Source organism: Phyllobates terribilis, unplaced genomic scaffold (genome assembly GCF_046119375.1).
Source record: "Phyllobates terribilis strain yellow unplaced genomic scaffold, ASM4611937v1 Scaffold_11__3_contigs__length_659146591, whole genome shotgun sequence".
Classification (NCBI taxonomy): domain Eukaryota; kingdom Metazoa; phylum Chordata; class Amphibia; order Anura; family Dendrobatidae; genus Phyllobates; species Phyllobates terribilis.
In genome coordinates, this window is record NW_027362771.1 from 37,249,459 (window position 1) to 37,274,995 (window position 25,537).

At 44.8% G+C, this 25,537-nt stretch overlaps 1 protein-coding gene across 5 annotated transcripts in view; it reads right to left on the reverse strand.

Moving 5' to 3' along the window:
- The window catches only part of P4HA2 (prolyl 4-hydroxylase subunit alpha 2), a 170,515-nt gene that overhangs the window by 27,035 nt on the left and 117,943 nt on the right, over positions 1–25,537 (reverse strand). For 2 of the 5 annotated variants that reach the window (XM_073651198.1, XM_073651201.1), the window contains exons 12-13: positions 18,455–18,514; positions 18,320–18,385 (exon numbers count right to left, since the gene is read on the reverse strand). In XM_073651198.1, the coding sequence (XP_073507299.1) occupies positions 18,320–18,385; positions 18,455–18,514 (126 nt within the window). The remainder of the gene's footprint in view (positions 1–18,319; positions 18,386–18,454; positions 18,515–25,537) is intronic. The other 3 variants (XM_073651199.1, XM_073651202.1, XM_073651200.1) reach the window with 2 other exon arrangements.

Genomic DNA, 25,537 nt, shown 5'->3' on the forward strand with positions numbered 1-25,537 from the left:
CAAAAACACATAGAAACACATAGAAAACACATAGAAAACACCTTCAAAGGTGTCCAAAAGCTGACAAACTGCTCAGAAGACATAACTAACACATGGAAAAGTGACAAGTACATATAGTCATGCGAAAAGAAAAGAGGTGGAGGAGTAAAAGGAGGGGGAGACACAGATATAGGCATGTCATGCCCTTCTAAAATCCAAAAAGTGAGAAGCCGACACGGCCAGTCCGTTCCTGCCCGTGCCACCTCCGTGTCGCCGGGTTTGTGCCAGAGCCACGGTGGACCCTGACGGCCAGCCCCCCCTCTCCCAATACTGGTGCCTGTCCGCTGGTGGGTCGAGCGAGCCCCCCTGTGGTGGAGGCAGCTCTAAGCTTTTTAATTTAAATTGTCTCTCTAATTTGAATGAATACACTTTAAATCCATTTACAAGGATCTATTGGAGGGCAAGTCTCATGCCAGCAGCCGCGTAATTCCAGCTCCAGTAGCGTCCACTAAAGCTGCTGCAGTTAAAAAGCTTTTATAAGGATCGAGCTCGGCTGTCCACCGCAAGGCATCCTACTGCCAGTCCCAGCCCCTATGCCTTGGGGTGCCTCCTGATGCTCTTCACTGAGTATCCCGTGGTCCCGAAGCATTTCCTTTGAAAAAATTAAGTGTCCAAACTACAGGTGGTGTAGCTTGCTTAACAGCCGGGATAATCCGCTGACTAGCAAACACTGCTACTAGGCACAAAGTATTTCCTGGGCTAGATGCAGTTAAAAATTTGTAATTAGATACTCTCGTTGGATGCTGAGAAAGCATTCCATAGAGTCTCCTGGCACGCCATATATTATTCTCTTAAAAAGTTTGGGGTAGGGGTCTAGGGGACCCTATTATAGCCAAAATCACGGCCCTGTATCGCAATACGTCACCTAGGCTGAAGATAAATGGAACTGTAGCACCCTGAGGGCTCGGTTGCTACAGAGGTATTGCACCTCACCCAGAGGTGTGATATCTCACTCTCAGGTAAGGATGGAGTGTGGATCAGGACCCGACACCTGCATGCATTACACCACATTGCCGTGGGGCAGGGCGACCAATATGCCCCTGAGATGGGCACGACAGTCCCTGTCCCTGGCTGGAGTGGGGGGAGGGAACACTGAGGAAGGGGAACCCTGTAGTGCAGGAGCAGGGAGGAAGCAGTTCCTGGGTGCATTGAGAAGGGAGTATAAAAGCTGGGCACCATCTTTGTTCCGTGCAGAGAAGTCTGAGCAGAAGTGACAGGGAGCAGGGGCTCTGCATGAGCTCTGCTCCGGAGGCGGGCCTAGTAACAGAGGCCCAGGCCTGGAAGAGGGAGAAGGAAGGAAGAGGAGCGGAGAAGGCTGCAGGAACGAGGAACGAAGGGATCCCAGGGGTGCGGACGGTCGAGTCGCCACCGCACGCCCGAATCCACCTGCGTGGAGGGGTCAGGCCAAAGGGGGAGACCGGTCCCCGAAACTAGTGGACGCGGGAAACGACCCTCAGCTAGAAACCAGAGGCTGTGACATTTTATGTGGCGCAGCCCCTCGCTACACCCGCTAGGAAGGCACCACATAGGGTCAGGGAAACTGGCGCCAAGTTTACCAAGAGGAGGCCCGAGGCAGCCGGACAGAAGGGTTGGTAAGAAAGGCCAGACAAAGGACACACAAAGTGGGTCCTGTGAAGCGCTCCAAAGTTATCTGGGAGTTGTCTGGGACCCTCACCTGGTAAGCCCAGTACGACGTGGGCAGCCGTTACCTGCAGACGTGGTCTGGATAATAAGAACTGTGAGTAAAGGCCCTGGACTGCATCACTGACTCCGTGTCGTTACTGCTGCTGCCCTGCACCATCACCCCCATCCTCCGCATACACTGCCCTGAGGCTATACTCCTCCCGTGGGGAGTTATGCTACGCTCTGCTGCACCCACAACACCAGCCTCAGCGGTCTGCCCTGCAGCGGCGGTTCACTCTGACCGCAATCCACGGGTGGCGTAGTCGGACATTTAAACATCAAAACCACATAAATAGTTCCGCCACTGGTTTGACCGCCCTGAGCCACGGAACCGGGTCGCCGCCACGGAGACTACAACCACCAGCATCCACCAAAAAGGGTCCGGCTCCGGGTGTCCCAAGGCCCAGGGGGCACGTCAGAACATTTTCATCACCTTTCACAATCACCAATGGGACAAGGCAGGGATGTCCTCTGTCCCCTCTCTTATACATCCTAGTGACGGAGCACCTGCTCTCATCAATTCGCCATAACCCCAATATTAGGTGGATTGAGGTGGGAGGCACCGAGTACAAGTGCTCTCTATTTGCTGATGATGTCCTAGTATATATGACTCAATCACATATATCCATCCCTGCTGTTATGGCTGAAATAGATCACTTTGTTACATGGTCGAATTTTAAAATCAATGCAGCGAAGTCTGAGGCCCTCGATGTCTCCCTCCCCAAATCCATACAGGATTCCATCCAGTCCAACTTTCCCTTTGCCTGGCCCTCACAGGGTATCAAATACTTAGGAATTCCTATTCATAGAGACCTCTCCCATCTATGTTATCTTAATTTTGGGCCATTTATTGAACAACTCCATACAGACCACGGTTGGCAAGTTAGAACTGTAAGATTCACTACGTGAACCACTGGTGTTTTGTGGAAAAGCACATGTACACTGTGTTCCAAATTATTATGCAAAAAGTGTTTAGGCGTGATAAGGGAAGAATTTGTTTGTCAGTTAAACTCATTGATGGTGATGTGTGTCAGGGCTCGTTATATCACTGTAAGCAATTGCAGACACCTGTGCTAATTAGTTTGGCAGGTGGGTCCAATGAAAGGCAAGACTACTTAAGAAGACTGTCCCACATTATTAAGCAGCCTACATTTTCTGGCAAAATGGGAAAGAAAAAGGATGTGTCGGCTGCTGAGAAGCAACAAATTGTGGAGTGTTTAGGTCAAGGCATGACTACAATCAACATTGTGCGATGATCAGGATGAAGTGTCTTGGCAATCAAGAAGTATGTAGCTGATTCACAGTACACACGTGTGCGTGCTGATAAGGGCAAATTGAGGACTCTTTCCTACAGGCAATTACGTCAGGTTAAAAGAGCAGCGGCAAAAAAGCCTTGTCATAGCAGCAGACAAGTTTTTGAAGCTGCTGGTGTCTCCAACGTCCCCCGAACAACAAGATGCAGGGTCCTTCAGAGGTTTGCAGCTGTGCATACGCCATCCTGTCGACCTCCTCTATTCACTTCACACAAGCAGAAACGGCTCCAGTGGGCCAAACATTACATGAAGACTGATTTCAAAACTGTTTTGTTCATGGATGAGTGCCGTGCAACGCTCGATGGTCCAGATGGATGGAGTGGAGGATGGCTGGTTGATGGACAACCCACGCAAACATGGCTACAGCGCCAACAAGGAGGAGGTGGAGTAATGTTTTGGGCTGGAATCATGGGGAGAGAGATTGTCGGCCCTTTTAGGATCCCTGAAGGGGTAAAGATGAACTCCATAATGTATGTGGAGTTTCTCAAACAGCACTTCCTGCCATGGTTCAAGAAGAAGAACCGTGTATTCCACAGCAAGATCATTTTTCTGCATGATAATGCACCGTCTCATGCTGCACATAACACATCTGCATCTCTGGCTGATATGGGCATAAAAGGGGACAAACTTATGGTGTGACCCCCATGCTCCCCTGACCTCTACCCCATTCAGAACCTCTGGAGCATCATCAAAAGGAGTGTTTATGATGGCGGGAGGCAGTTCACATCTAAGCAACAGCTCTGGGAGGGTATTCTGTCCTCATGCAAAACAATTGAAGCAGAAACCATCCAAAACCTGACAAATTCAATGGACGAGAGAGTTCAGAAGCGCCTTTCGAACAAGGGGTCCTATGTGCAAATGTAACATCACCTAGAATAAAGTTTTGAGTTGAAAACTGTTTGATTTCAGTTTCTAATAACCTGCTAATGCTTATAATTTCAAAAATGACAATTTTTTTGGTCTTTATTAAAATGAAAAGGTTGATCGAAGAGTGTGGGGGATCTAAGAGTGTGGCAACCCAGTAGTCAGGATTATTTCGAATTCTGACAATCTGAGGGTCATGTTGCAGGTAGTGCAGCAAGAAGGCACTTATGTGTCTTGCACATCTCGGAGCCCCAAAATTATTTTCCGGGCTAGATGAAGCTAAAAATTATTATTAATTTTAAATCTGGTGGAGCTTAGTATAGATGGCCTAATAGAATCAGTACTGCACACTGCTACAAAGCCCAAATTATTTTCCAGCCAAGATACAGATAAACATGATTAGTAATTTTAAATCTGGTGGAGCTTAGTATAGATGGCCTAATAGAATCAGTACTGCACACTGCTACAAAGACCAAATAATTTTCCAGCCAAAATACAGATAAACATGATTAGTAATTTGAAAGCTTAAAATTGTTGGTGAAGTGATTTTAACCAATCATCAAGCTTTTACTCTCCCCAGGATGACACAGGGGTAGAAAAGTCGTTTCGGATCCATGATTTGTTCATCTTTATAAACGTGAGTCTGTCTACATTATCAGTGGAGAGCCGCGTGCGCTTATCTGTCAGCACACCACCAGCAGCGCTGAACACACGTTCAGACAGAACGCTGGCTGCGGGGCATGACAAGATCTCCAAGGCGTAAGTGGCTAGCTCCGGCCATTTATCCAGATTGGAAGCCCAAAAAGAGCAAGGGTCCAGTGATACAGTCATGGCTTCAATGTTTACTTGGAGATACTCCTGTACCATCGTCTCTAGGCGTTGACTATGTGTCAGACTTCTTGTCTCCTGTGGCCTTGCAAAGGATAGGCTAAAAAAGTGGTGAAATGATTCCGCAAAATTGATGTTACCAGCAGATACTGTGTTTCTGTTACGGTTTGAGTGCTGAACACTCGACGGTCCCACGGTTGGCAAGTTGGAACTGTGAGATTCAGTACGTGCACCACTGGTGTTTTGTGGTAAAGCACATGTAAGATTCTGCAACAGTCTCTGCTGATACTCCTGCATGCGTGCATCCCTTTCTATGGCAGGAATAATTTCTGCAAATTTACTTTTGTACTGGGGATCTAACAGTGTGGCAACCCAGTAGTCAGGATTATTTCTAATTCTCACAATTCGAGGGTCATGTTGCAGGTAGTGCAGCAAGAAGGCACTCATGTGTGTTGCGCATCCAGGAGCACCAAGTCCCTGTTGTGTTGGTGGCGAGGTAACAATCATGCTTCCTTCCTCTGTCCTCTCCCCCCAACCTCGCACAACAGAAATGTGATCAAGGTCTCCCTCATCTGATGAGTCTTCCATCAGTTCGTCCTCCACTTCTTCCTGGGCTCCTGCACCTTCCTCACTAGTTTGGCTGCTACCATGCGCCCTGGTAAAATCATCTCCCCCACCCTCACATGCCTGCCGCCTTGGTGCTGCCGACCGTCTGGACCTTGCAGATGTTAGCCCTTCCGCATACAACTCCTCCTCCTCTACTTCCTCCACCTCCTCTTGTGCCACCACCTGACTCCGAATTCTGTTTAACATGTGCTCCAGCATGTAAATCACCGGAATAGTCATGCTGATAATGGCATCGTCAGCACTAAACATCTTCGTCGCCATTTCAAAACTGTGCAGAAGGGTGCATAGGTCCCTGATCTGAGACCACTCCTCCAGCGTGATTTGCCCCACTTCTGGATCTCGTTGGCCCAGGCTATACATCAGAACGTATTGCACCAGGGCTTGTCGGTGCTGACACAGTCGCTGCAACATGTGCAGAGTTGAATTTCACCGGGTAGGCACATCGCATTTTAGCCGGTGAAGTGGCAGGCCCAACAACTTCTGTAGAGATGTAAGTCGCTGAGCTGCGGGATGCGAACGGCGGAAGTGAGCACACAGCGACCGTGCCCTCTGCAGAAGGCCATCTTGTCCGGGATAGTGGGCTAAAAATTGCTGGACAACCAGGTTCAACACGTGAGCCATACAAGGCATGTGTGTGACATTGCCCCGGCGAAGGGCCGCACCCAGGTTTGCAGCATTGTCGCACACGGCCTTCCCTGGTTTCAGGTCCAGTGGAGACAACCATTCATGAAATTGGTTCTCCAGAGCTGACCACAACTCCTCAGCTGTGTGACTCACATTTCCCAGACATTTCAAAGTAAAAACCGCCTGATGACGTTGAGCCCTACTGCCAGCATAGTAAGGAGGTGTGCAGGATCCCTTCTGCGCAGTTAGAAAGCTTGTGGCATGACCAGACAGGCTTTGGGTGCAGGTGGAAAACCGAGAGGAGGTTGAGGAGGCAGAAGCAGTGGAGGAACTTTGACATAAAGAGGATTGACGCACAACTCGTGGGGACGGCAAGACTTGGACAGCAGCCCCTTGTCCTGCTGTCACCATAGTTACCCAGTGCCCAGTCAGCGACATGTAACGCCCCTGTCCATGCCTACTCGTCCAAGTGTCTGTGGTGAAATGCACCCTGTCACACACAGAGTTTCTCAAAGAAGAGGTGATGTTGGGTGCGACATGCTGGTGGAGCTCAGGCACACCTTTCTTTGAGAAGTAGTGCCGACTGGGCATCTGGTATTGGGGCACTGCGACGGACATAAGGTCTCGAAAATCCTCTGTGTCCACCAGGCGGAAAGGCAGCATTTCTGTAGCCAAGAGCTTGCAGATGGTGAAATTCAACCTCTTAGCTTTCTCATGGCTAGGAGGAAATGGTCTTTTACTTGTCCACATCTGAGGGACCGAGGGCTGGCTATTGTGCTTAGACGGGGTTGATAAGGGTGTCCCCGGCAAACTGCCGGTCTGTGAGGAAGATGCAGGCGGACATGTTAGGTTGCCTTGATCGAAAGGTGGTGCTATCGATGTCGGACAGCGCTCAACACCAGCTGGTGTTACCACCTCCAAAGAAAATGATGACCTGCCAATCACGCTGGCTGTTGCGGGTAAAGAGGTGGCAGGTCTGCGCCCCAAAACAGGTGTGACTGCTGTCCCCCCAGTCACAGAGGATGAAGAGGCCGCGGATGCACAAGATATGGCAGACGGTGGTTGGCCCGGCTGGCTAGGCCGCATTGTAGCACAGTGAGCTTCCCACTGCAACTTATGCTTCATGTCCATGTGCCGGTTCATGCATGAAGTACTCAAACTATGTATTTTTTGGCCTCTACTTAGCTTTTGCTGACAAATGTTACAGATAACACGAGTTGGGTCATCTTTATCGATCTGAAAAAATGCCCAGGCTATGCAAGGCTTAGCACCCATGCGACCTGAAGAGCCACCACGACTTGTGGTGAGAGGCAGAGTTGTGTTTGAGGATGCAGTTGTTGACGTGCTTCCAGTACTACGTCTCTGTCCAGGAAGGGGCAACCTGACCTCGTCGTCACTAGCATCCTCCTCCACCTCCTCTGCTGACCTCATCTCTTGGCTGACTGTGGGTTGACAGTAAGTGGGATCTCCAACCTCATCATCATCACCCTGTGCGTTATCACACCCGTCGTCCTCAGAGCCAACCTGTTCCTGCCCTGACAAAAAACTAAAGTTGTCGCTCCAATCAGGTATTTGAGTCTCATCATTGTCTTCCTCATTGTCTCCACCAACAGGAGTTACAGTTTGGGAATGAGGGTCTACATTATGGTCAGAACCTTCTGCGTCTGGTCCTGGATCCGACTCAAAGATTCTGGGCATCAGTGCAGATCATTTCCTCGTCTGGATTCACAGAAGCGCTGGAGTCGACCTCTGATTCCCAAGCTATAGTATGAGTAAACAGCTCTGCAGACTCAACCATCTGTTCTACCTCATACTCAGACGGGCAGCTGGAGATTTGGGAGCTGTGAGGAAGCAAGTGCGATTGGGGTGACACCTTTGAGGACTGGAGTATTTGTGATGTTGAAGTTGATGTGGAGGAGAGCCCACTTAAAGGAGCACTTGATATCCGTTGAAGCACCTGCTGTTTTTGTGCCTCATCTGGAATTCGTAGCGATTGGCGTGGCCGTAAGAAAGGGATCTTATCACATTGTCCGCTAAAAGAAGTAGACATTTTAGTTTGGCTGGAAGATGGTCTTTCTTCTGCAGATGTTACTGTTGCTTTAACACCTACCCCACGGACACAACCTTTTTTCCCCTTCCCAACACGCCTATTCCCCTTTCCACCAGCAGCAGGCCTTTTTCCACTCATTTTGGTGGTTAACTAATTCACAACTCTGGAGTTGTTTGCACAAAAAAACAATGGATGGGAACCGAGCAGAGCTGAGTGGTCAAACTGTGGTATTAGGCCAAAACTATTGGCTGGGTTAGATGCAGAAAAAAATTATATTCAATTTGCAACCTGATGGAGGTCAGTATAGATGGACTAATAGAACAAGTCCCACACACAGCTAGAAGCCCAAATATTTTTTCAGAGGTAGATGCAGAAAAAAATTATATTCAGTTTGCAACCTGATGGAGGTCAGTATAGATGGACTAATAGAACAAGTCCCACACACTGCTAGAAGGCCAAATATTTTTTCAGAGCTAGATGCAGAAAAATATTATATTCAATTTGCAACCTGATGGAGGTCAGTATAGATGGACTAATAGACCAAATCCCACACACTGCTAGAAGCCCAAATATTTTTTCAGAACTAGATGCAGAAAAAAATTATATTCAATTTGCAACCTGATGGAGGTCAGTATAGATGGACTAATAGAACAAGTCCCACACACAGCTAGAAGCCCAAATATTTTTTCAGAGGTAGATGCAGAAAAAAATTATATTCAGTTTGCAACCTGATGGAGGTCAGTATAGATGGACTAATAGAACAAGTCCCACACACTGCTAGAAGGCCAAATATTTTTTCAGAGCTAGATGCAGATAAAAACTATTTTTAATTTGCAACCTGATGGAGGTCAGTATAGATGGACTAATAGAATGATGCTATGCCCAAAAGGTTTTACTTCACTAGGTGCAGTAAAAAAATTGGTATTCTATACACAGGTGGTGTATCTTGCAACACAGATAGGCTACTCCACTGACTAACACACTCTGCAATAGGCCAAAAAGGATTAGCTTTGCTAGATTCAGCCAAATGCTGTGAAAAAAACTTGCACAGCACTGGCACAGACCTGCCTGGCAAAAACTGATAGGAACTGATGTAACTTAGTCCTGAAAAGGACTGCAATTACAATTAGTCTTTACTCCCACAACCTATCTATTTAAGAGCACAGCCCAGCCTGATAAAAGTCGTAGGAAATGTGTAACCTAGTCCTTAAAAGGACTGCAATCACAACTATTCCCTACTCCCAAGCTATCTGTAGATTTGTGCGAAAATTGGCTTGAAATTAACAAGGTACAGCGCACACAGCAACAGCGGTGCCGTCTAACAAGCAGCTGCAGCAGTGCGAAAATGGTGGCGACGGGGAAAATGGCTGGGTCTTATAGGGCAAGGACATGTGACATACACTGCCAATGACACATGCCCTTGCTTGTGTGAAAAAAAGCACTTCGCTCCGTGTGTGCGCTGCTGATAGGCTGACAGATTGCACCTCCCCACTGTAAATGCGGGAAAGAGAAAAAAAAATAGAGATCTTCATTATTCCTGCAGAGATCCATCCCCTGCCCCTCCCCCCGCCCCGCTGTACACTCAAACTGCGTATTAACATTAATTTTCATCATTACTGAGAAAAAATCCAGTTATGATTTTGGTGCACTGACCGTTATCGAACATAACCTCGAACAGCCGAATTTTTCTCAAATTGTTCGTGTTCGCCGAACGGCTCGAACACCGCCCAAAACAGCTCGAATTTGAGATTGGCGAACAGTTCGAGTAGAACAACGCTCATCTCTAGTAACTACGTCATTCTCCTTCCCCCATGACGGCACCACGGAGAGTATTTCAGAGAAGTGTCGTTTAGGGAGGGACCACCACTTCCAGAACCCTTCTACCAAAGGTAAGGTCCGAGGAAGAGGTTAGATCCAGCCGGTAGTGCTTAAAGAATGTAGAAGGGGAAGACCAGGTTGCAGCTCTACATATCTGTTTGATTGAAGCACCGGCTTTCTCCGCCCAGGAGGCTGCCACTGCCCTAGTCGAATGAGCCTTTAAATCCTCCGGGGCGGTCTCCCCGCTTGTTGAGTATGCCAGGGAGATGGCGTCCCTTATCCACCTTGCCAGTGTGCCCTTGGAAGCTTTCTGCCCCTTCCGAGGTCCCTAGAAGCACACAAAGAGAGACCTGTCCTTCCTATACTCCCGTGTGGACTCTAAGTACTGGATAATGCACCTTCTGAGCTCTAAGGTGTGTAGGTCTTCTTCCCCCGTTTTTAGGATTTGAGCAAAAGGAAGTGAGGGTGACCTCCTGCGATCTGTGGAAGTGTGATCCCACCTTAGGAAGGTATGCTGGGTCAGTCCTAAGTGTCACCCTGTCCTCTAGAATTTGCGTAAAGGGGGGCCCTGTTGATAAGGCTTGTATGTCGCTAACTCTACGTGCCGATGTGAGGGCTACTAGGAGAGACGTCTTAAGAGCTAGAACTTTTAGAGATGCATTCGCTAAAGGCATGTTTGGTTATGGCTGAAAGAACTAAATTTAAGTCCCAAGGAGGAATATTCCGGGAGAGGATGAGCCTAGACCTGTGTGATGCCTTGATGAACCTAGAAATCCACCTATTTCTGGCCAGGTCGCAGTTGTATAGGGCTTCTAGTGCCGCAACCTGAACCTTTAGAGTGCTTGTGGCCAGACCCCGCTCCAACCCCTTTTGCAGGAACTCTAAGATGGAAGTAATGGGGGCCTGCCCTAGTACCTTCGAACCCGCAAATGAGAGGAATTTTTTTCCAGGCTTTACTGTAAAGTCTGGTGGTTACAGGTTTCCTACTCTGTAGTAGAGTGGAGATTAAATTCGGGGAAATCCCTCTATCCCTTAAGAGCGCCCTCTCAAAATCCAGGCTGTCAAGTGTAGATTTGCTACCTGAAGGTGGAAGACCGGTCACTGAAAAAGGAGATCCGGAATCTCCGGAAGAACCCAGGGGTCGGAGGTGGACATTAGTTTCCTCAGCCAGGAAAACCAGGGCCTCTTTGGCCAGAAGGGGGCTATCAGAATTATGTTTGTCTCGTCTTCCCTGACTTTCCTCAGAACCGCCGGAATCAGAGCGATTGGAGGAAAGGCATAGGCTAGCTGGTGGTTCCATGGAATTGAGAAGGCATCTAATGCCACTGGGTTCTCCTTGGGGTTGATTGAGCAGAATATGTCCACTTTTTTGTTCTGCGAATAGGTCTATGGAAGGGTTCCCCCAAAACTCCGTGATTTGGTTGAACACCAACTGATTCAGCTCCCATTCGCCCTGTCTCAGCTGAGTCCAGCTCAAAGTCTGCGGTGATATATTCTGTTCCTTTTATGTGGAGTGCAGATAGGGACTCTAGATTGTTCTCTGCTACCTGGAGGATGGATTTTGACACCTGTAGTAGAGAATGGGACCGGGTCACCCCCTGGCGATTTAAGTATGCCACTACTACCCTGTTGTCTGAAAAAACTCTTACATGGTGTCCCCGTAGGGTGTTTAGGAATTTTGAGAGAGCGAATTTTACTGCCAGAAGTTCCTTCATGTTGGAAGATACCCCTTCCAAATCCTCAGACCAGACCCCCTGAGATATTTGGTCGTTTAGGTGAGCCCCCACCCCCCTAGGGCTTGCATCTGTAGTTAGGACCTGCGACACTGAGATTGTCCATGGAACGCCTCTGGTTAAATTGTACACCTCTGTCCACCATGTTAGGGAAAGCAAGGTTTTAGATGACAAAATTAGCCGACCTTCTAAGCGCCCTTTTAGTGACTTTTCTGCCCCCAAGATTTCCCATTGCAAGTCCCTGGTGTGCAACTGAGCCCAGCGGACCCCCGGGATGCAGGCAGTCATGGAACCTAGAAGGGACATTGCTCCCCGCAGAGTCATAGAGGGATGGTCTTTCACATGAGATATCCGGGCTATAATATTCTGGATTTTCCCTGCCGGGAGACGGCATTCCTGATTCCTCGAATCTAATAGGATACCTAGATACTCTTGTACTTGATCCGGCTCCATCCTGGACTTTTTTAGGTTCAGAAGCTAGCCTAAATTCATCAAGGAACCCATGACCCTTGCTAGATGGAGATGGTCCTTGCAATGGTTGAACGAGTTGCCTATTAGCAGATCGTCCAGGTACGGGGTGATCAGGATGTTTTGCTCCCTCAGATGAGCCATTACCTCTGCCACTGTTTTTGTGAAAACCCTTGGGGCTATCGCTAGACCGAAGTGAAGGGCCATATATTGGTAGTGTTTGACTATACCTTTTAGCGAAATCGCTACTCTTAGGAATTTCTGGTAATCTCTGTGTATGGGGAGATGATAATAGGCGTCCTTGAGATCCAGGACAGCCATAAAACAATCTGGGAACAACAATTTCACTGACGATTTTATTGACTCCATCTTGAAGGATTGCACCTTTAGAAATGTGTTCAATTTTTTCAGGTTTACAATTGTCCTGAATGTCCCGTCTAGTTTTTTCCTGAGGAACAGAGGGGAGTATAATCCTTAACCTTCCTCCTGTGCAGGGACTTCCTGGAGGACTGCTTTCCCTATTAGGCCTAGAATCTCTTGTTCTAGTGCTAGTTGTTCTACTCCTGATGACCTCATGGGGGTTATGACGAAGTTCAGACGGAGAATGGAGTGAAACTGGAATTTTAGTGAAACTGGAATTTTAGTCCTGTTTTTATCAGGTCAAAAATCCAAGAACTGTTTGATATTTTTTTCCCAGGCTGGGGGGAAATTAAGAAGTCTCCCCCCCACCTGGGGCTGACTCTCATTGGGCGGGTTTCCTGCTGTCGCTGGGGGGCCTGTTAAACATAAACCCTTTGGCCTTTTTTCTCCTATCCTCCCACCTATCCTGGTCTTTGGGGGGTTTTCTGCGCATAAATTTCCTGCTCCGAAAGGACTTCCTGTATGAAGTACCGGAGAGAACAGGGAAGCGTTTCTCGTCATCCCCGGCTTTGTCAAGGATATCATCCAGAGTAGATCTGAATAGGAACTCACGCTCGCAAGGAATGGAACACAGCCTAGATTTTGTTTGGTGGTCACCCGGCCAGCATTTAAGCCAGAGGGCCCGCCTGGCTGCGTTAGAAAAACTCGCAGCCCTGGCTGGCAGCCTGATGGAATCGGCTGATGTGTCAGCCAAAAAAGCTGCTGCGCCCTTCATTACTGGGATGGAGCCTAGTATGTTATCCCTTGACATTTTGTTTTTAACTTTCGCTCCTAGCTGATCTACCGAGACCATTAAAGATCTGGCTGTGCATGTGGCTGTCACTGCGGGTTTTAACCCTCCTCCTGCCGCCTCCCAAGCTTCTTTCAGGAAGGAGTCCTTCCTTTCCGGCTTTTTCCATTCCCTCTTAATAAGGGAGTGGACTTTATCATTAAGAGGGAAAGATCTCCTTTTCTTTTGTTCCAGGCCACTAAACATCATATCCTGGACTAATTTCTTAGGGCGAGGATCTACCAACCCCATAGTGGACATAACTGCCTTAATTAAATTATCCGTACCCTCTATAGGGAAACAGCTACGACCCCCACACTCAGAAGATGACGAGGACGAAGATAAGCAGGACGAATCTGAGTCTACCAACTCCCCGTCCGAACTGCTAGATCCTGATACAGGGGATAGGTTCCTGTTTTTTTCTCGTTTCTTCCCCCCCCCTTCTGCAGGAACCTGAAGGTATCCTCAACCTGGGATTTAATCACGGATCTGAGCTCTGAGGCGAACTTAGGGGTCTCCTCGCAGATTGTTTGTTCAATGCATGAGTTGCAGTCTTTTTTGCCATGTGGTGGGCAGATCCTCTGCGCAAAGCGCGCAGGTCCTGTGTTTGGACTTGCCCGTACTCTTCCTTCCCTGATGAGCGAAGAAAAGAGAGGGGGGGTCCCAAGTTACAAGTGAGCTTTCACGAAGATCACTTACCGTCCCATTGTAAGAGGGAATACCGGATTTGAAGAGGAACCCGTTCCAGTAGCTGGGTCTTTCCTCGAGGTTGACGCCACGCTGGAGTCCCGCTCATAGTCAAAAAGGTGCCAGAGTGTGCCAAGAAGCACTTCCCTTCTGCATTCCCGGCAATTTAACCACTATAGGGCTCCGCCCCCCCCCTCACCCGGCTTGTCCACCTGTGCACCTTCCAGCATGGGGGACCCCCCCTCCCCCCACAGGGGAGTCTATCCCTCCCCCCAATGCTTTCTTTTGATGGGCATCCCGGTTCCCTCGCGCACGTTCAAACGACACCCAATGGTGCACTGCGGCTCGCGTCAGAGGGAAGTTGTCAGCGAACGCGCGCGCGCTTACGCAATGGCCCCCGGAAGCAGCAGTGTATGAAATACTTATTTTCACCACTGTATAAGGAATTATTTCCGCTGTGTGTTTTTTGAGGGGTTTCTTACTGAATCTCAATAGAACCTAGATCCAGCATTTGACTTCAAGTGGTTGCCCCATGAACAAAGTACACTTTAATTAATAGTTCTAGGAATAAAAATAAGTTTCTCAATTGGATGTGTTAAAAAAAAATGTTCCTGTGCTGAGATAATCTTATAGATGTGCCCTTGCTATGTACTGTGTAATGACTGAGTCTTACCATGCAGGAACATGGTCTGATCACAAAACACTTCCTTGGTAGGAAAGGAAGCAAAAAGAGTGTACAGACAGGACAGCATGGGATCACAGCTGCTGCTTTTTGTAAAGAAAAACAATTCCCGGCCTGTTTAAAAACTTGTTTTACCTCACAGAAAGAATCAGCTGTGATACCATGCTGTCCTATCTGTATACTCTCTTTTGCTTCCTCCCCTGGCCAGGAGATGTGGTATGATCAGACCATGTTCCTGCACATTCAGACACAGCCATTACACAGTACAGAGCAGGGGCACATAACTGGAGGGGATTAAGTTTACAGTTGACTTCAAAGCAAATAACCAGGAGCCTTGTGGATGGTGGCTTTCAAAAGTCTGAATGCTAAAAGGAGAGTTAATCATTCTTTGAATATATAGTGGTGGGCAAAAGTATTGGCACCCCTACAATTCTGTCAGATAATACTCAGTTTCTTCCTGAAAATGATTGCAATCATAAATTCTTTGGTATTATTATCTTCATTTAATTTGCTTGCAAGGAAAAAACACAAAAGAGAATGAAGCAAAAATCAAATCATTGATCATTTCACACAAAACTCCAAAAATGGGCCAGACAAAAGTATTGGCACCCTCAGCCTAATACTTGGTTGCACAACCTTTAGCCAAAATAACTGCGAACAACCGCTTCTGGCAACCATCAATGAGTTTCTTACAATGCTGTGCTGGAATTGTAGACCATTCTTCTTTGGCAAACTGCTCCAGGTCCCTGATATTTGAAGGGTGCCTTCTCCAAACTGCCATTTTGAGATCTCTCCACAGGTGTTCTATGGGATTCAGGTCTGGACTCATTGCTGGCCACCTTAGAAGTCTCCAGTGCTTTCTCGCAAACCATTTTATAGTGCTTTTGGAAGTGTGTTTTGGGTCATTGTCCTGCTGGAAGACCCATGACCTCTTAGGGAAACCCAGCTTTCTCACACTGGGCCCTACATTATGCTGCAAAATTTGTTGGTAGTCTTCAGACTTCATAATGCCATGCACACGGTCAAGCAGTCCAGAGCCAGAGGCAGCAAAGCAACCCCAAAACATCAAGGAACCTCCGCCATGTTTGACTGTAGGGACCGTGTTCTTTTCTTTGAATGCCTCTTTTTTTTCCCTGTACACTCTATGTTGATGCTTTTTCCCAAAAAGCTCTACTTTTGTCTCATCTGACCAGAGAACATTCTTCCAAAACGTTTTAGGCTTTCTCAGGTAAGTTTTGGCAAACTCCAGCCTGGCTTTTTTATGTCTCGGGGTAAGAAGTGGGGTCTTCCTGGGTATCCTACCATACAGTCCCTTTTCAGTCAGACGCCGACGGATAGTACGGGTTGACACTGTTGTACCCTCGGACTGCAGGGCAGCTTGAACTTGTTTGGATGTTAGTCGAGGTTCTTTATCCACCATCCGCACAATCTTGCGTTGAAATCTCTCGTCAATTTTTCTTTTCCGTCCACATCTAGGGAGGTTAGCCACAGTGCCATGGGCTTTAAACTTCTTGATGGCGCACAGAAGACACAGGAACATTCAGGTCTTTGGAGATGGACTTGTAGCCTTGAGATTGCTCATGCTTCCTCACAATTTGGTTTCTCAAGTCCTCAGACAGTTCGTTGGTCTTCTTGCTTTTCTCCATGCTCAATGTGGTACACACAAGGACACAGGACAGAGGTTGAGTCAACTTTAATCCATGTTAACTGGCTGCAAGTGTGATTTAGTTATTGCCAACACCTGTTAGGTGCCACAGGTAAGTTACAGGTGCTGTTAATTACACAAATTAGAGAAGCATCACATGATTTTTCAAACAGTGCCAATACTTTTGTCCACCCCCTTTTTTAGGTTTGGTGTGGAATTATATCCAATTTGGCTTTAAGACAATTCTTTTTGTGTTTTTTCATTGAAGACAAATTAAATGAAGATAATAATGCCAAAGAATTTGTTATTGAAATCATTTTCAGGAAGAAACTGAGTATTATCTGACAGAATTGCAGGGGTGCCAATATTTTTGGCCACCACTGTATACACAGTATATAGCTCAGGCCCCTCGAAGCATAGATTGAACAAAACTTATGAGGGTGTCCTATTGTATCTGGCATGAACACATTAGTACCAGAAAACTTAGGCCACATTTCGAGAAAGCATAAACAGCATTTTTTTGTCTGGATTTTCTAGACAAAAAATTTACTGTGTTTTGCAGAAGCTGTATTGGGGATGAGATGGATCGGCGCTTTGGATTTGAAATTTGTGCATATTTAACCCTTTGCAATGCAAAGGATGAAATGGGTTGCCTACGAGTACCATTGTGTTACGATATCTGTAGACATTTTTGCAACAGCTGGATACCACAATGGTAAAAAAAATGTGTATATGCTTATGTGTGATATATTATCAAAATTCTAAGTAAATAAAAAGTAAATAAAAAGAAATCTAAATCAAATCAGTGTTGATGTGACATTCTTTTAACTTCAAAACATCAATTCTTCTAGGTAGACTTGCACACAGTTTTTGAAGAAACTCTGCAGCGAGATTCTTCCAAACATCTTGTAGAACTAACCACAGATCTCCTGTGGATGCAGACCTTCTGCCTCTCGATGTTATCCCACACAAACTCGATGATATTGAGATCAAGGCTCTGTGCGGGCCATATAAGAACTTTCAGGATTTCTGTTCTTTAACCTGAAGAGAGTTCTTAATGACATTTTCTGTATGTATGGAGTTGTTGTCCTGCTGCAGAATAAATACTGTGTATAAGGAAGCTATGTGGGGGCTTACAGTGTATATTTTATTGGGCTATGTGGGGGCTCACATTGTGTATAAGGAGGCTAAGTGTGGGGTCATATGGTATATCGGGGTGTCAGCATACTTAATTGTGCTCAATAGTAAGTGATACAATTTAAAATAATAATTTGGAAAATTAAATTGCCCACCCCTGACTTACTCTATACTTTGTATGTGTTTCAGACAAAGTGGGCATGACTTTATTGAAAGTGGGTGTGGGTTTGGCGGAAATTTCTGTCACAATATAAGCGAGCTACTAATTAGCCAGCTACAATAATGATATTGGAGCTTTGGTGACCTAATGTGAGGATTGCAGGTAGTTTAGTATTCCTTGTGGGCATTCCCTTTGTGATTGTAAATCCTTGAATCTGTAAATTGCTTGACATTACCCTATGAACAAATGTGACTCACTAAAAACCTATATGCATGCAGTAACAAAGACATGACATTTCTTACTAGTTTTCACCACTTTTGGTACAGAGGTTTTGGCCATCCAGAGAAGCAACCAACCAAATAAGGCTGAACAGCAAGTGCCACATCTGATTTATGAATAAAAGCAATAGCATTTTTACATCCCTTTGACAAAGTAAATTACGCTAAATGACCATCTATTCAGAGGAAAAACAGAAAACGTAAAATGCTAGGTCCTAGAAAAAAAATTAGGAATATACGCATTTATTAAAATATATGTCAGGAGACCAGATTGATTTTTTAAATTCAGATTATAGCAGCATGGGCAAGTTACATATACTACAAATGACAATGCCTATGAAAAAAAAGATGGAACTACGAGTGAATCGGATGACATTAGCCCATTGTGTTAAATGAATACTACCTCTGCTTCTTGCAACCATTCTATTATACTCGCCTATATTCCCGCTTTGTGGAGTACAACCTTCCAGATTTATTGGAGCTACCATACTTACGTAGTTCAGAAAGGTAGCCACACGATTGCCAGTCCCTAAACGCTTGAATACATCAGGTTCCTCTTTCTATAAAATTAAACATGAGAATAAAATGCAGACCTGAAGGGGTCGCAGGACAAGTAACATGGTACTTACATAGTTAAGATATGTTGCAAGCCTATTTCCATCCGATTTGAGATTGGAGTCAAAGGGACGCTGCAACAGATAATAACTTTAACCCAAAATCAGGAAAAAATAATCATGATCGTTTGTTTTTAAGTATTGAACACAAAATACAATTGTACTTTGCGTAAAAGTCCAGCCAAGAAATAGATTGTCTAGTGAGGGCACTTGATACCAAATTTGTGAGATTACACGTCTTAAACGAGGGAGAAGGTGAACAGCAAAAATATGCAAACCATGGCAAAGTGCCTAGCTTCATACAGTCATGCGTTGGCTTAAGCTCTGCAGCAAGTCAACAACTAAACCAGACAGGATTTTTGGTCAGCATTTCATCCGTATGAGCAAGCCAAAACAAGGAGCAGTATTTTGGCTTACTAATATTTATGCAAAATACCTATCAGCATAAAGGACATGTGAATAAGGTCTTAAGGCCACATTCACAATTTCAGTATATTACAACAGTATTTGTAAGCCATCAGGAGAGGAACAATCAGAGCAAAAGTCTAATAGAAACACGTCACCACTTCTGTATTTATCACCCACTCCTGGTTTTAGCTTACAAATACTGATGTAAAATACTGACCAAATACTCTACGTGTGAACAGGGCTTTAAAATGAATTTATGTGACCTAAATGTTGATGGCCTACAAACAAGCTAACAAGCACAACATCCCCTTCATTGTGTATACAAGCATAGCAACAAGCAGCAAAATCCCAAAGGCCTCCTTCACAGGTCAGTTTTCCAGTACGTGTTGTATCTGTTTTTTTTCATGGATACCACACCTACTCATGATAATCTATGGAGCTGTGCACATGTCCACATTTACACACGGATACACTGTACAAACCACACAGAGACATGTTAGTTTTTTCCAGCAGCACGGATGACAAGTGTCAATACAAGTATATGGCATTTGTGTGCTGTCCGTGTTTAACATTGCGAAGTATAGGAAAAGCTTTGTAATTCATTTATTTATCCATACCAAAAAAACTCTGATGACACACTGGTAGTAAAAACGGACACACGGATGACACTAGCACAGTTTTCTCACATACAGTGGGGAAAATAAGTATGTGATACACTGATTGTGCAAATTTTCCCACCTGCAAAGAATGGAGAGGTCTGTAATTTAGGTCTTGCCTATTGTCCTGTAGCACATCCCAGCCTTGGTGCAGGTCTACAATTTTGTCCCTGGTGTCCTTACACAGCCATTTGGTCTTGGCCTTGGTGGAGAGGTTGGAGTGTGATTGAATGAGTGGGTGGACAGGTGTCTTTTATACAGGTAACAAGTTCAAACAGGTGCAAATAACATAGGTAATGAGTGTAGAAGGAGAGCTTCTTAGGTCACAGCCCCACTATCAGTATTTGGTCAGTATTCGGTCAGTATTTTTTCTCAGGAGTGGGAGCCAAAACCAGGTGAGGAACAATCAGAGAAAAGGTATAATAGAAACAAGTCACCAATTCTGCATTCATCACCCACTCCTGGTTTTGGCTCCCACTCCTGAGAAAAACCAATGACTGATTACTGACCAAATACTGATAGTTTTTCTTTAAGGCCACAGCCCCACTAACAGGTCTGTGAGAGCCAGAATTCTGGCTGGTTGGTAGGTGATCAAATACTTATTTCATGCAATAAAATGCAAATTAATTATGTAAAAATCATACAGTGTGATTTTCTGTTTTTTATTTTTAGATTCTGTCTCTCACAGTTGAAGCGTAGACACGATAAAAATTACAAACCTCTCCATTCTTTGTAGGTGGGAAAACTTGCAAAATCGGCAGTGTATCAAATACTTATTTTCCCCACTGTACATGTTTTATTCGTGTGAAGGAGGCCTGATACTGTAGCTCATCCCAGTGAAGCGGCAGCACCAGGCATAGCTATGCACAGCACTCAAAGAATTCTCTCTCATTCCGCTGATCTGTGGGATTTATAGACATAGATATCCTGATCAACAAAAAAAAACAACAACAATATTTAGGTCACAGGAAAGCCTTCTATTCAATGGGACCATTTAACAGACGTAATTGACTACATGCTAAATATTGCCTAAAAGGCTTCTTCTTCACCCAAGAATCATACATGACAGAGAAACCCTGTAAGCTGCTTGTAGGTCTATACGGCAGATGACACATCTAAGTGGATTTTTGAAGGGGACCTGACAGCTGATGCATGGTCTCCTATCCACGGGCATCATTTATCAAACACTAGCTGCAGAATTTCAGCCATGTATGTTTAACTCTAACAAGGCAGACAGTTGAGTCCGCGGTGGCTGCTCCCCACCCGGGGCCCTGAGGGAGAGATCTCTCCTTATACACACACGTAGGGAAAAAAAAACAGTCATTCCGGGGCAGTGTGTCAGAGTTGAACATAGGGCAGCATGTATCAGCTGTCAGGTCTGCTGTAGATCTATTAAATTGTAAGCTCATACAGGCAGGGTTCTCTCATTTTGTATCTACATTATTGCTCTACACTTGTCTACCAAGCTTTAATTGCACCCTTTTTGCACCCCCCTACAATTGTACAGTGCGATGTAACCTGCACTCTTCCTCATAAAACAATGATAAAAATACAGCTACAGCCTTGTTCACATCTGTGTTGGAGCATTCACCACTAACCAAAACCATGATGGATTCCCAATGGACCCCATTATAATGGTTGAGGCTCATGAGGTGCGGCTGTTTTTTGTCATGTGCAGGTTCCGTCTCTGCTTTAGTTTGAAAGAGTGGTTGGTGGTTACACCTCCTCGTCAAAAGGGGCTTGTTAATTATATATACGTGATAGATAGATAGATAGATAGTACAGACCAAAAGTTTGGACACACCTTCTCATTTAAAGATTTTTCTGTATTTTCAGGACTTTGAAAATTGTCCATTCACACTGAAGGCATCAAAACTATGAATTAACACATGTGGAATTATATACTTAACAAAAAAGTGTGAAACAACTGAAAATATGTCTTTTATATTCTTGGTTCTTCAAAGTAGCCACCTTTTGCTTTGATGACTGCTTTGCACACTCTTGGCATTCTCTTGATGAGCTTCAAGATGTAGTCACCGGAAATGGATTTCACTTCACAGGTGTGCCCTGTCAGGTTTAATAAGTGGGATTTCTTGCCTTATAAATGGGGTTGGGACCATCTTGTGCAGAAGTCAGGTGGATATACAGCTGATAGTCCTACTGAATAGACTGTTAGAATTTGTATTATGGCAAGAAAAAAGCAGCTAAGTAAAGAAAAACGAGTGGCCAGCATTACTTTAAGAAATGAAGGTCAGTCAGTCCGAAAAATTGGGAAAACTTTGAAAGTGTCCCCAAGTGCAGTTGCAAAAACCATCAAGCACTACAAAGAAACTGGCTCACATGAGGACCACCCCAGGAAAGGAAGACCAAGAGTCACCTCTGCTTCTGAGGATAAGTTTATCTGAGTCACCAGCCTCAAAAATCGCAGGTTAACAGCAGCTCAGATTAGAGACCAGGTCAATGCCACACAGAGTTCTAGCAGCAGACACATCTCTACAACAACTGTTAAGAGGAGACTTTGTGCAGCAGGCCTTCATGATAAAATAGCTGCCGAGTCATTCCATGTCAAGTGGACCAGTGGTCCCCACTTGACCTTCTCCGATTTTGCTGAAAATTTATAAGGATGTACATGTATGTTTGAAAAGAGGTTCTGTAAATTTTTAGGGCCAGTTCTCAAATACATTGGGCATTGCTGCAATATCATGGTCAAATCATATGTATTTGTGGAAATATTCACACCCACATTTTTAGGTCAAATTTCTCAAAAAGGGTACCCCTAAAATATATTAATTCTGATATCATTAGAAAGAGCACATTTTTCTCTACAAGGATCATTGTTTTTTTTTAGTCTTCAGTTTAAGAAAAGAAAAATGCCACTGAACATGGTGTTATTTATTAATAAGCAATGAATGGTAACTGCACTATTCAAACCCTTGCGTTGGTCCATGGTGGTTATACCACAACCAATTCCCTAAGAATTGGTATTATAATCCTATTAAGAATTGTAATAATGCTGTCTTTCGAGAATTGGCAGCCCCATCGCCTAGGAGCCATGGCCGATAGAAGTGCAAGGCCAGCCGCGGGCGGTCTCTTTATCGCAGGTTCCGAAGCCTGAGGGTGGGTGTCTTTGTCTAGGATCCCAAGCCTAATAATGGGTATCTTTTGTTGGTTCCCAAGCCATAATGTTCAGTCTAAGTGGTCTGGAATTGTTGCTGAATTTGCAACATAATCTGTTCAGAGAAGCTGTATTGTCGGCCCATTGCTGTTGCAGCTGGTGATAGAATTATTGCAATGATTGACTACACGGGAATCCAGCATGTATCATTTCTCACAGGCCAGTGAAAGAAGCTAGCTGGTCCATGAGGATGCATAAAATTTATTAATGCATCATGGTCGTCGATTGAAATTTCAGAAATATTTCCAATCCACCAGTTCCTATCGTAAATGCAGGCAATGTATTGCCCTGGCTGGAGGTTTGCAATTGGCACAAAAGGCATTTCTGATCTGACAGATCTATCTACATGGGCAATGAAAGATGATGGGTCATTTGACACCCTTGAAATGCGAATCTTTTTGTCATCAATTGGCACAAACTGGTGATTTTCTCTTGTTCCACCAATTGTATGTCCATCTTTGAACCTTTCCTCTTGAACTACCTGTATTTCGTCAATTTTTTCTTTTGGAACAAAAAAAAAAATTTGATTCCATGCAGTTGCTCGTTGCAAAAGTTGAATAAATCCACGGGGTCAGTATTTGGTTTTCAGTTGGGCGTTGAAGACTGGCACGAGCTGCCAACCTCTTTGCTGTCCCTCCAATCCCATCACAGGGCGACTTTCCATGACTGGTACCAAAAAAATTCCATTCGGCGCTGATATTGAAATCAGCATTGTGGTGGCACAAGTTGAGAAAATTTTTCAAATTTTTGTACTGGGCTGCAGATCCATCGCTGAAGTAGTGGATATGACAAATCCCATAGATGAGAGTCTTGAGATACTCCACAATTACTGCTAAGAAAGTGTGGACTGCAACTGTGTCATGTCGTGAGCAATCACCGATTAGGCACAAGCTGATGTTCTGCGCAGCTTCACCATTTAACTCCTTGAAGTAAATTACAAATGGGTGTACTGTAGCTTGACTATTTTCCCAGTGGAAACCTTGAATGGCATCTTGAACAATAAATGAGTAATTTTCAGCAAAGTCCATAAGGATCACAAGCTCTCCAGGTCTCAGATTTTCCTTCAACGATTTCAAATAGCTACTTTGATGCTTGGCGATGTAGTGATGGCTACAAAGTTTAGAAATTTTCAAAATCAATTCTTCAATGAAATCTTCTATAGTCAGTTGTTTGGTATCAAGCGTGTCTCGATCAGTGTGAATCCATTGTTTGAACTCAATAATATCTTCAGGGTCACTGTTGACAAACACATTGACTAGAAATTCTTTTAAAACTTCAGGACCCGGGCATTTATCACAACGGCCAAGCATACAGTCCTTGGATTCAATTCCACAGACCATTTTGCATATGAGCTCTTTGTAGTCATCATTGATTGGGCATGCTGCAAGCATTAGTTTGACATTTTGGTGAATGGTACACACACAAACGGAATGTGTTCCAGCAGATCCAACGGTTACGCACCACTTTGGCCGAAGCTCACAAAACTTGGAAAATCCAATTTCAGGGCCATTCCGATCCCGATAGGCAACAAACATTTCCCTCATATTGCTCAGTAATAGTCGCTTTTGCATCTGCTTTTTTTCTCCTGCTATTCGCCCTGATACATAGTCTTTTTCACCAGGGCACATTCAACTGAATTCATCATCCTCAAAAAATGCCTGCACCTTTTTCTTCACTTCCTCAGAAACTTTCTTGCCACACTTGATTCTAGATAAGGCTAAGATCCCATGTTCACATTTAAGCTTTCGAGCTTGTTTGACCATTCGTTCAGAGACACCGAATTCGTCTGATATAGCCTTAATGGACCAACTTTTAGGTGCCAATGTCAAGATTTGGACCTTTTCTGCCCGACTGGACACCTGCAGCTTTTGCTTCAAATCTGCCAAAAGGTGATTGTAATCCAGACACATTTTGCACTGTGCTGTTTTTGTTTGCTCAATATCCTTCGGCTCAAGCCCTCCAATTGAAGCAATCTTGCTAGAAAATGCATTTTGTACCTGGCTTATCTTTCGCCTTACATATCCAAGTGAATCCCGCTGGCTTACCCGTGGATATTTCAGAGGAGAGATGCCAATGGATGTTAAGCTTGAATTTAGACTTTCAGGAGAACATTCCATTCCATCTGGATCTGATTCAGAGGAAACTGGATCAGCTGATTTTTTCCTGTTAGCAAATTCTTTTCGACATGATGCACACATCTTCTGGCCAATCTTCACATCATTCTTTGTAAATTCGTTCAACTGGTCAGCTGCTAACAAATTGATAGCTCGCAAATTATTTTTGGTGTTATGACCTTTCTTCCCAAAAGGATTGCAACACGATTTTTGCAAATGCTCATATTTGGTCAAGAATGAAGCTTCATGGTATAAACAGATTTGTGAATGTTCGTCAAAATTTAGTCCCACTCATCGACGCAGCAATTTCTGTTCATCCAATCCAAAGCTTGTAAACAATTTCAACTCATCTTTGCTATGGGTGAATGTCTTAAGGTGGCACTTTGAATTGTTCGCAAGGCCGATAGAGCACTGGGCCGATTCTTCATCGCTAAAAAATAAATATATGCATTAAAATGTAACAATAGTCAATAACTTTTCATAAACAAAAAGGTTTATAGGTTTTTGATTATAATAGACATTGCTAGCAACAATACAACTCTGTAACATGTGATAAGAATCTGAAAATTAAACACAAAATCAATGCATTACGTGCATAAATAACACCATGCTCAGTGGCATTTTTCTTTTCTTAAACTGAGAGACTCCAAAAAAAACAAAACAATGATCCTTGTAGAGAAAAATGTGCTCTTTCTAATGATATCAGAATTAATATATTTTAGGGGTACCCTTTTTGAGAAATTTG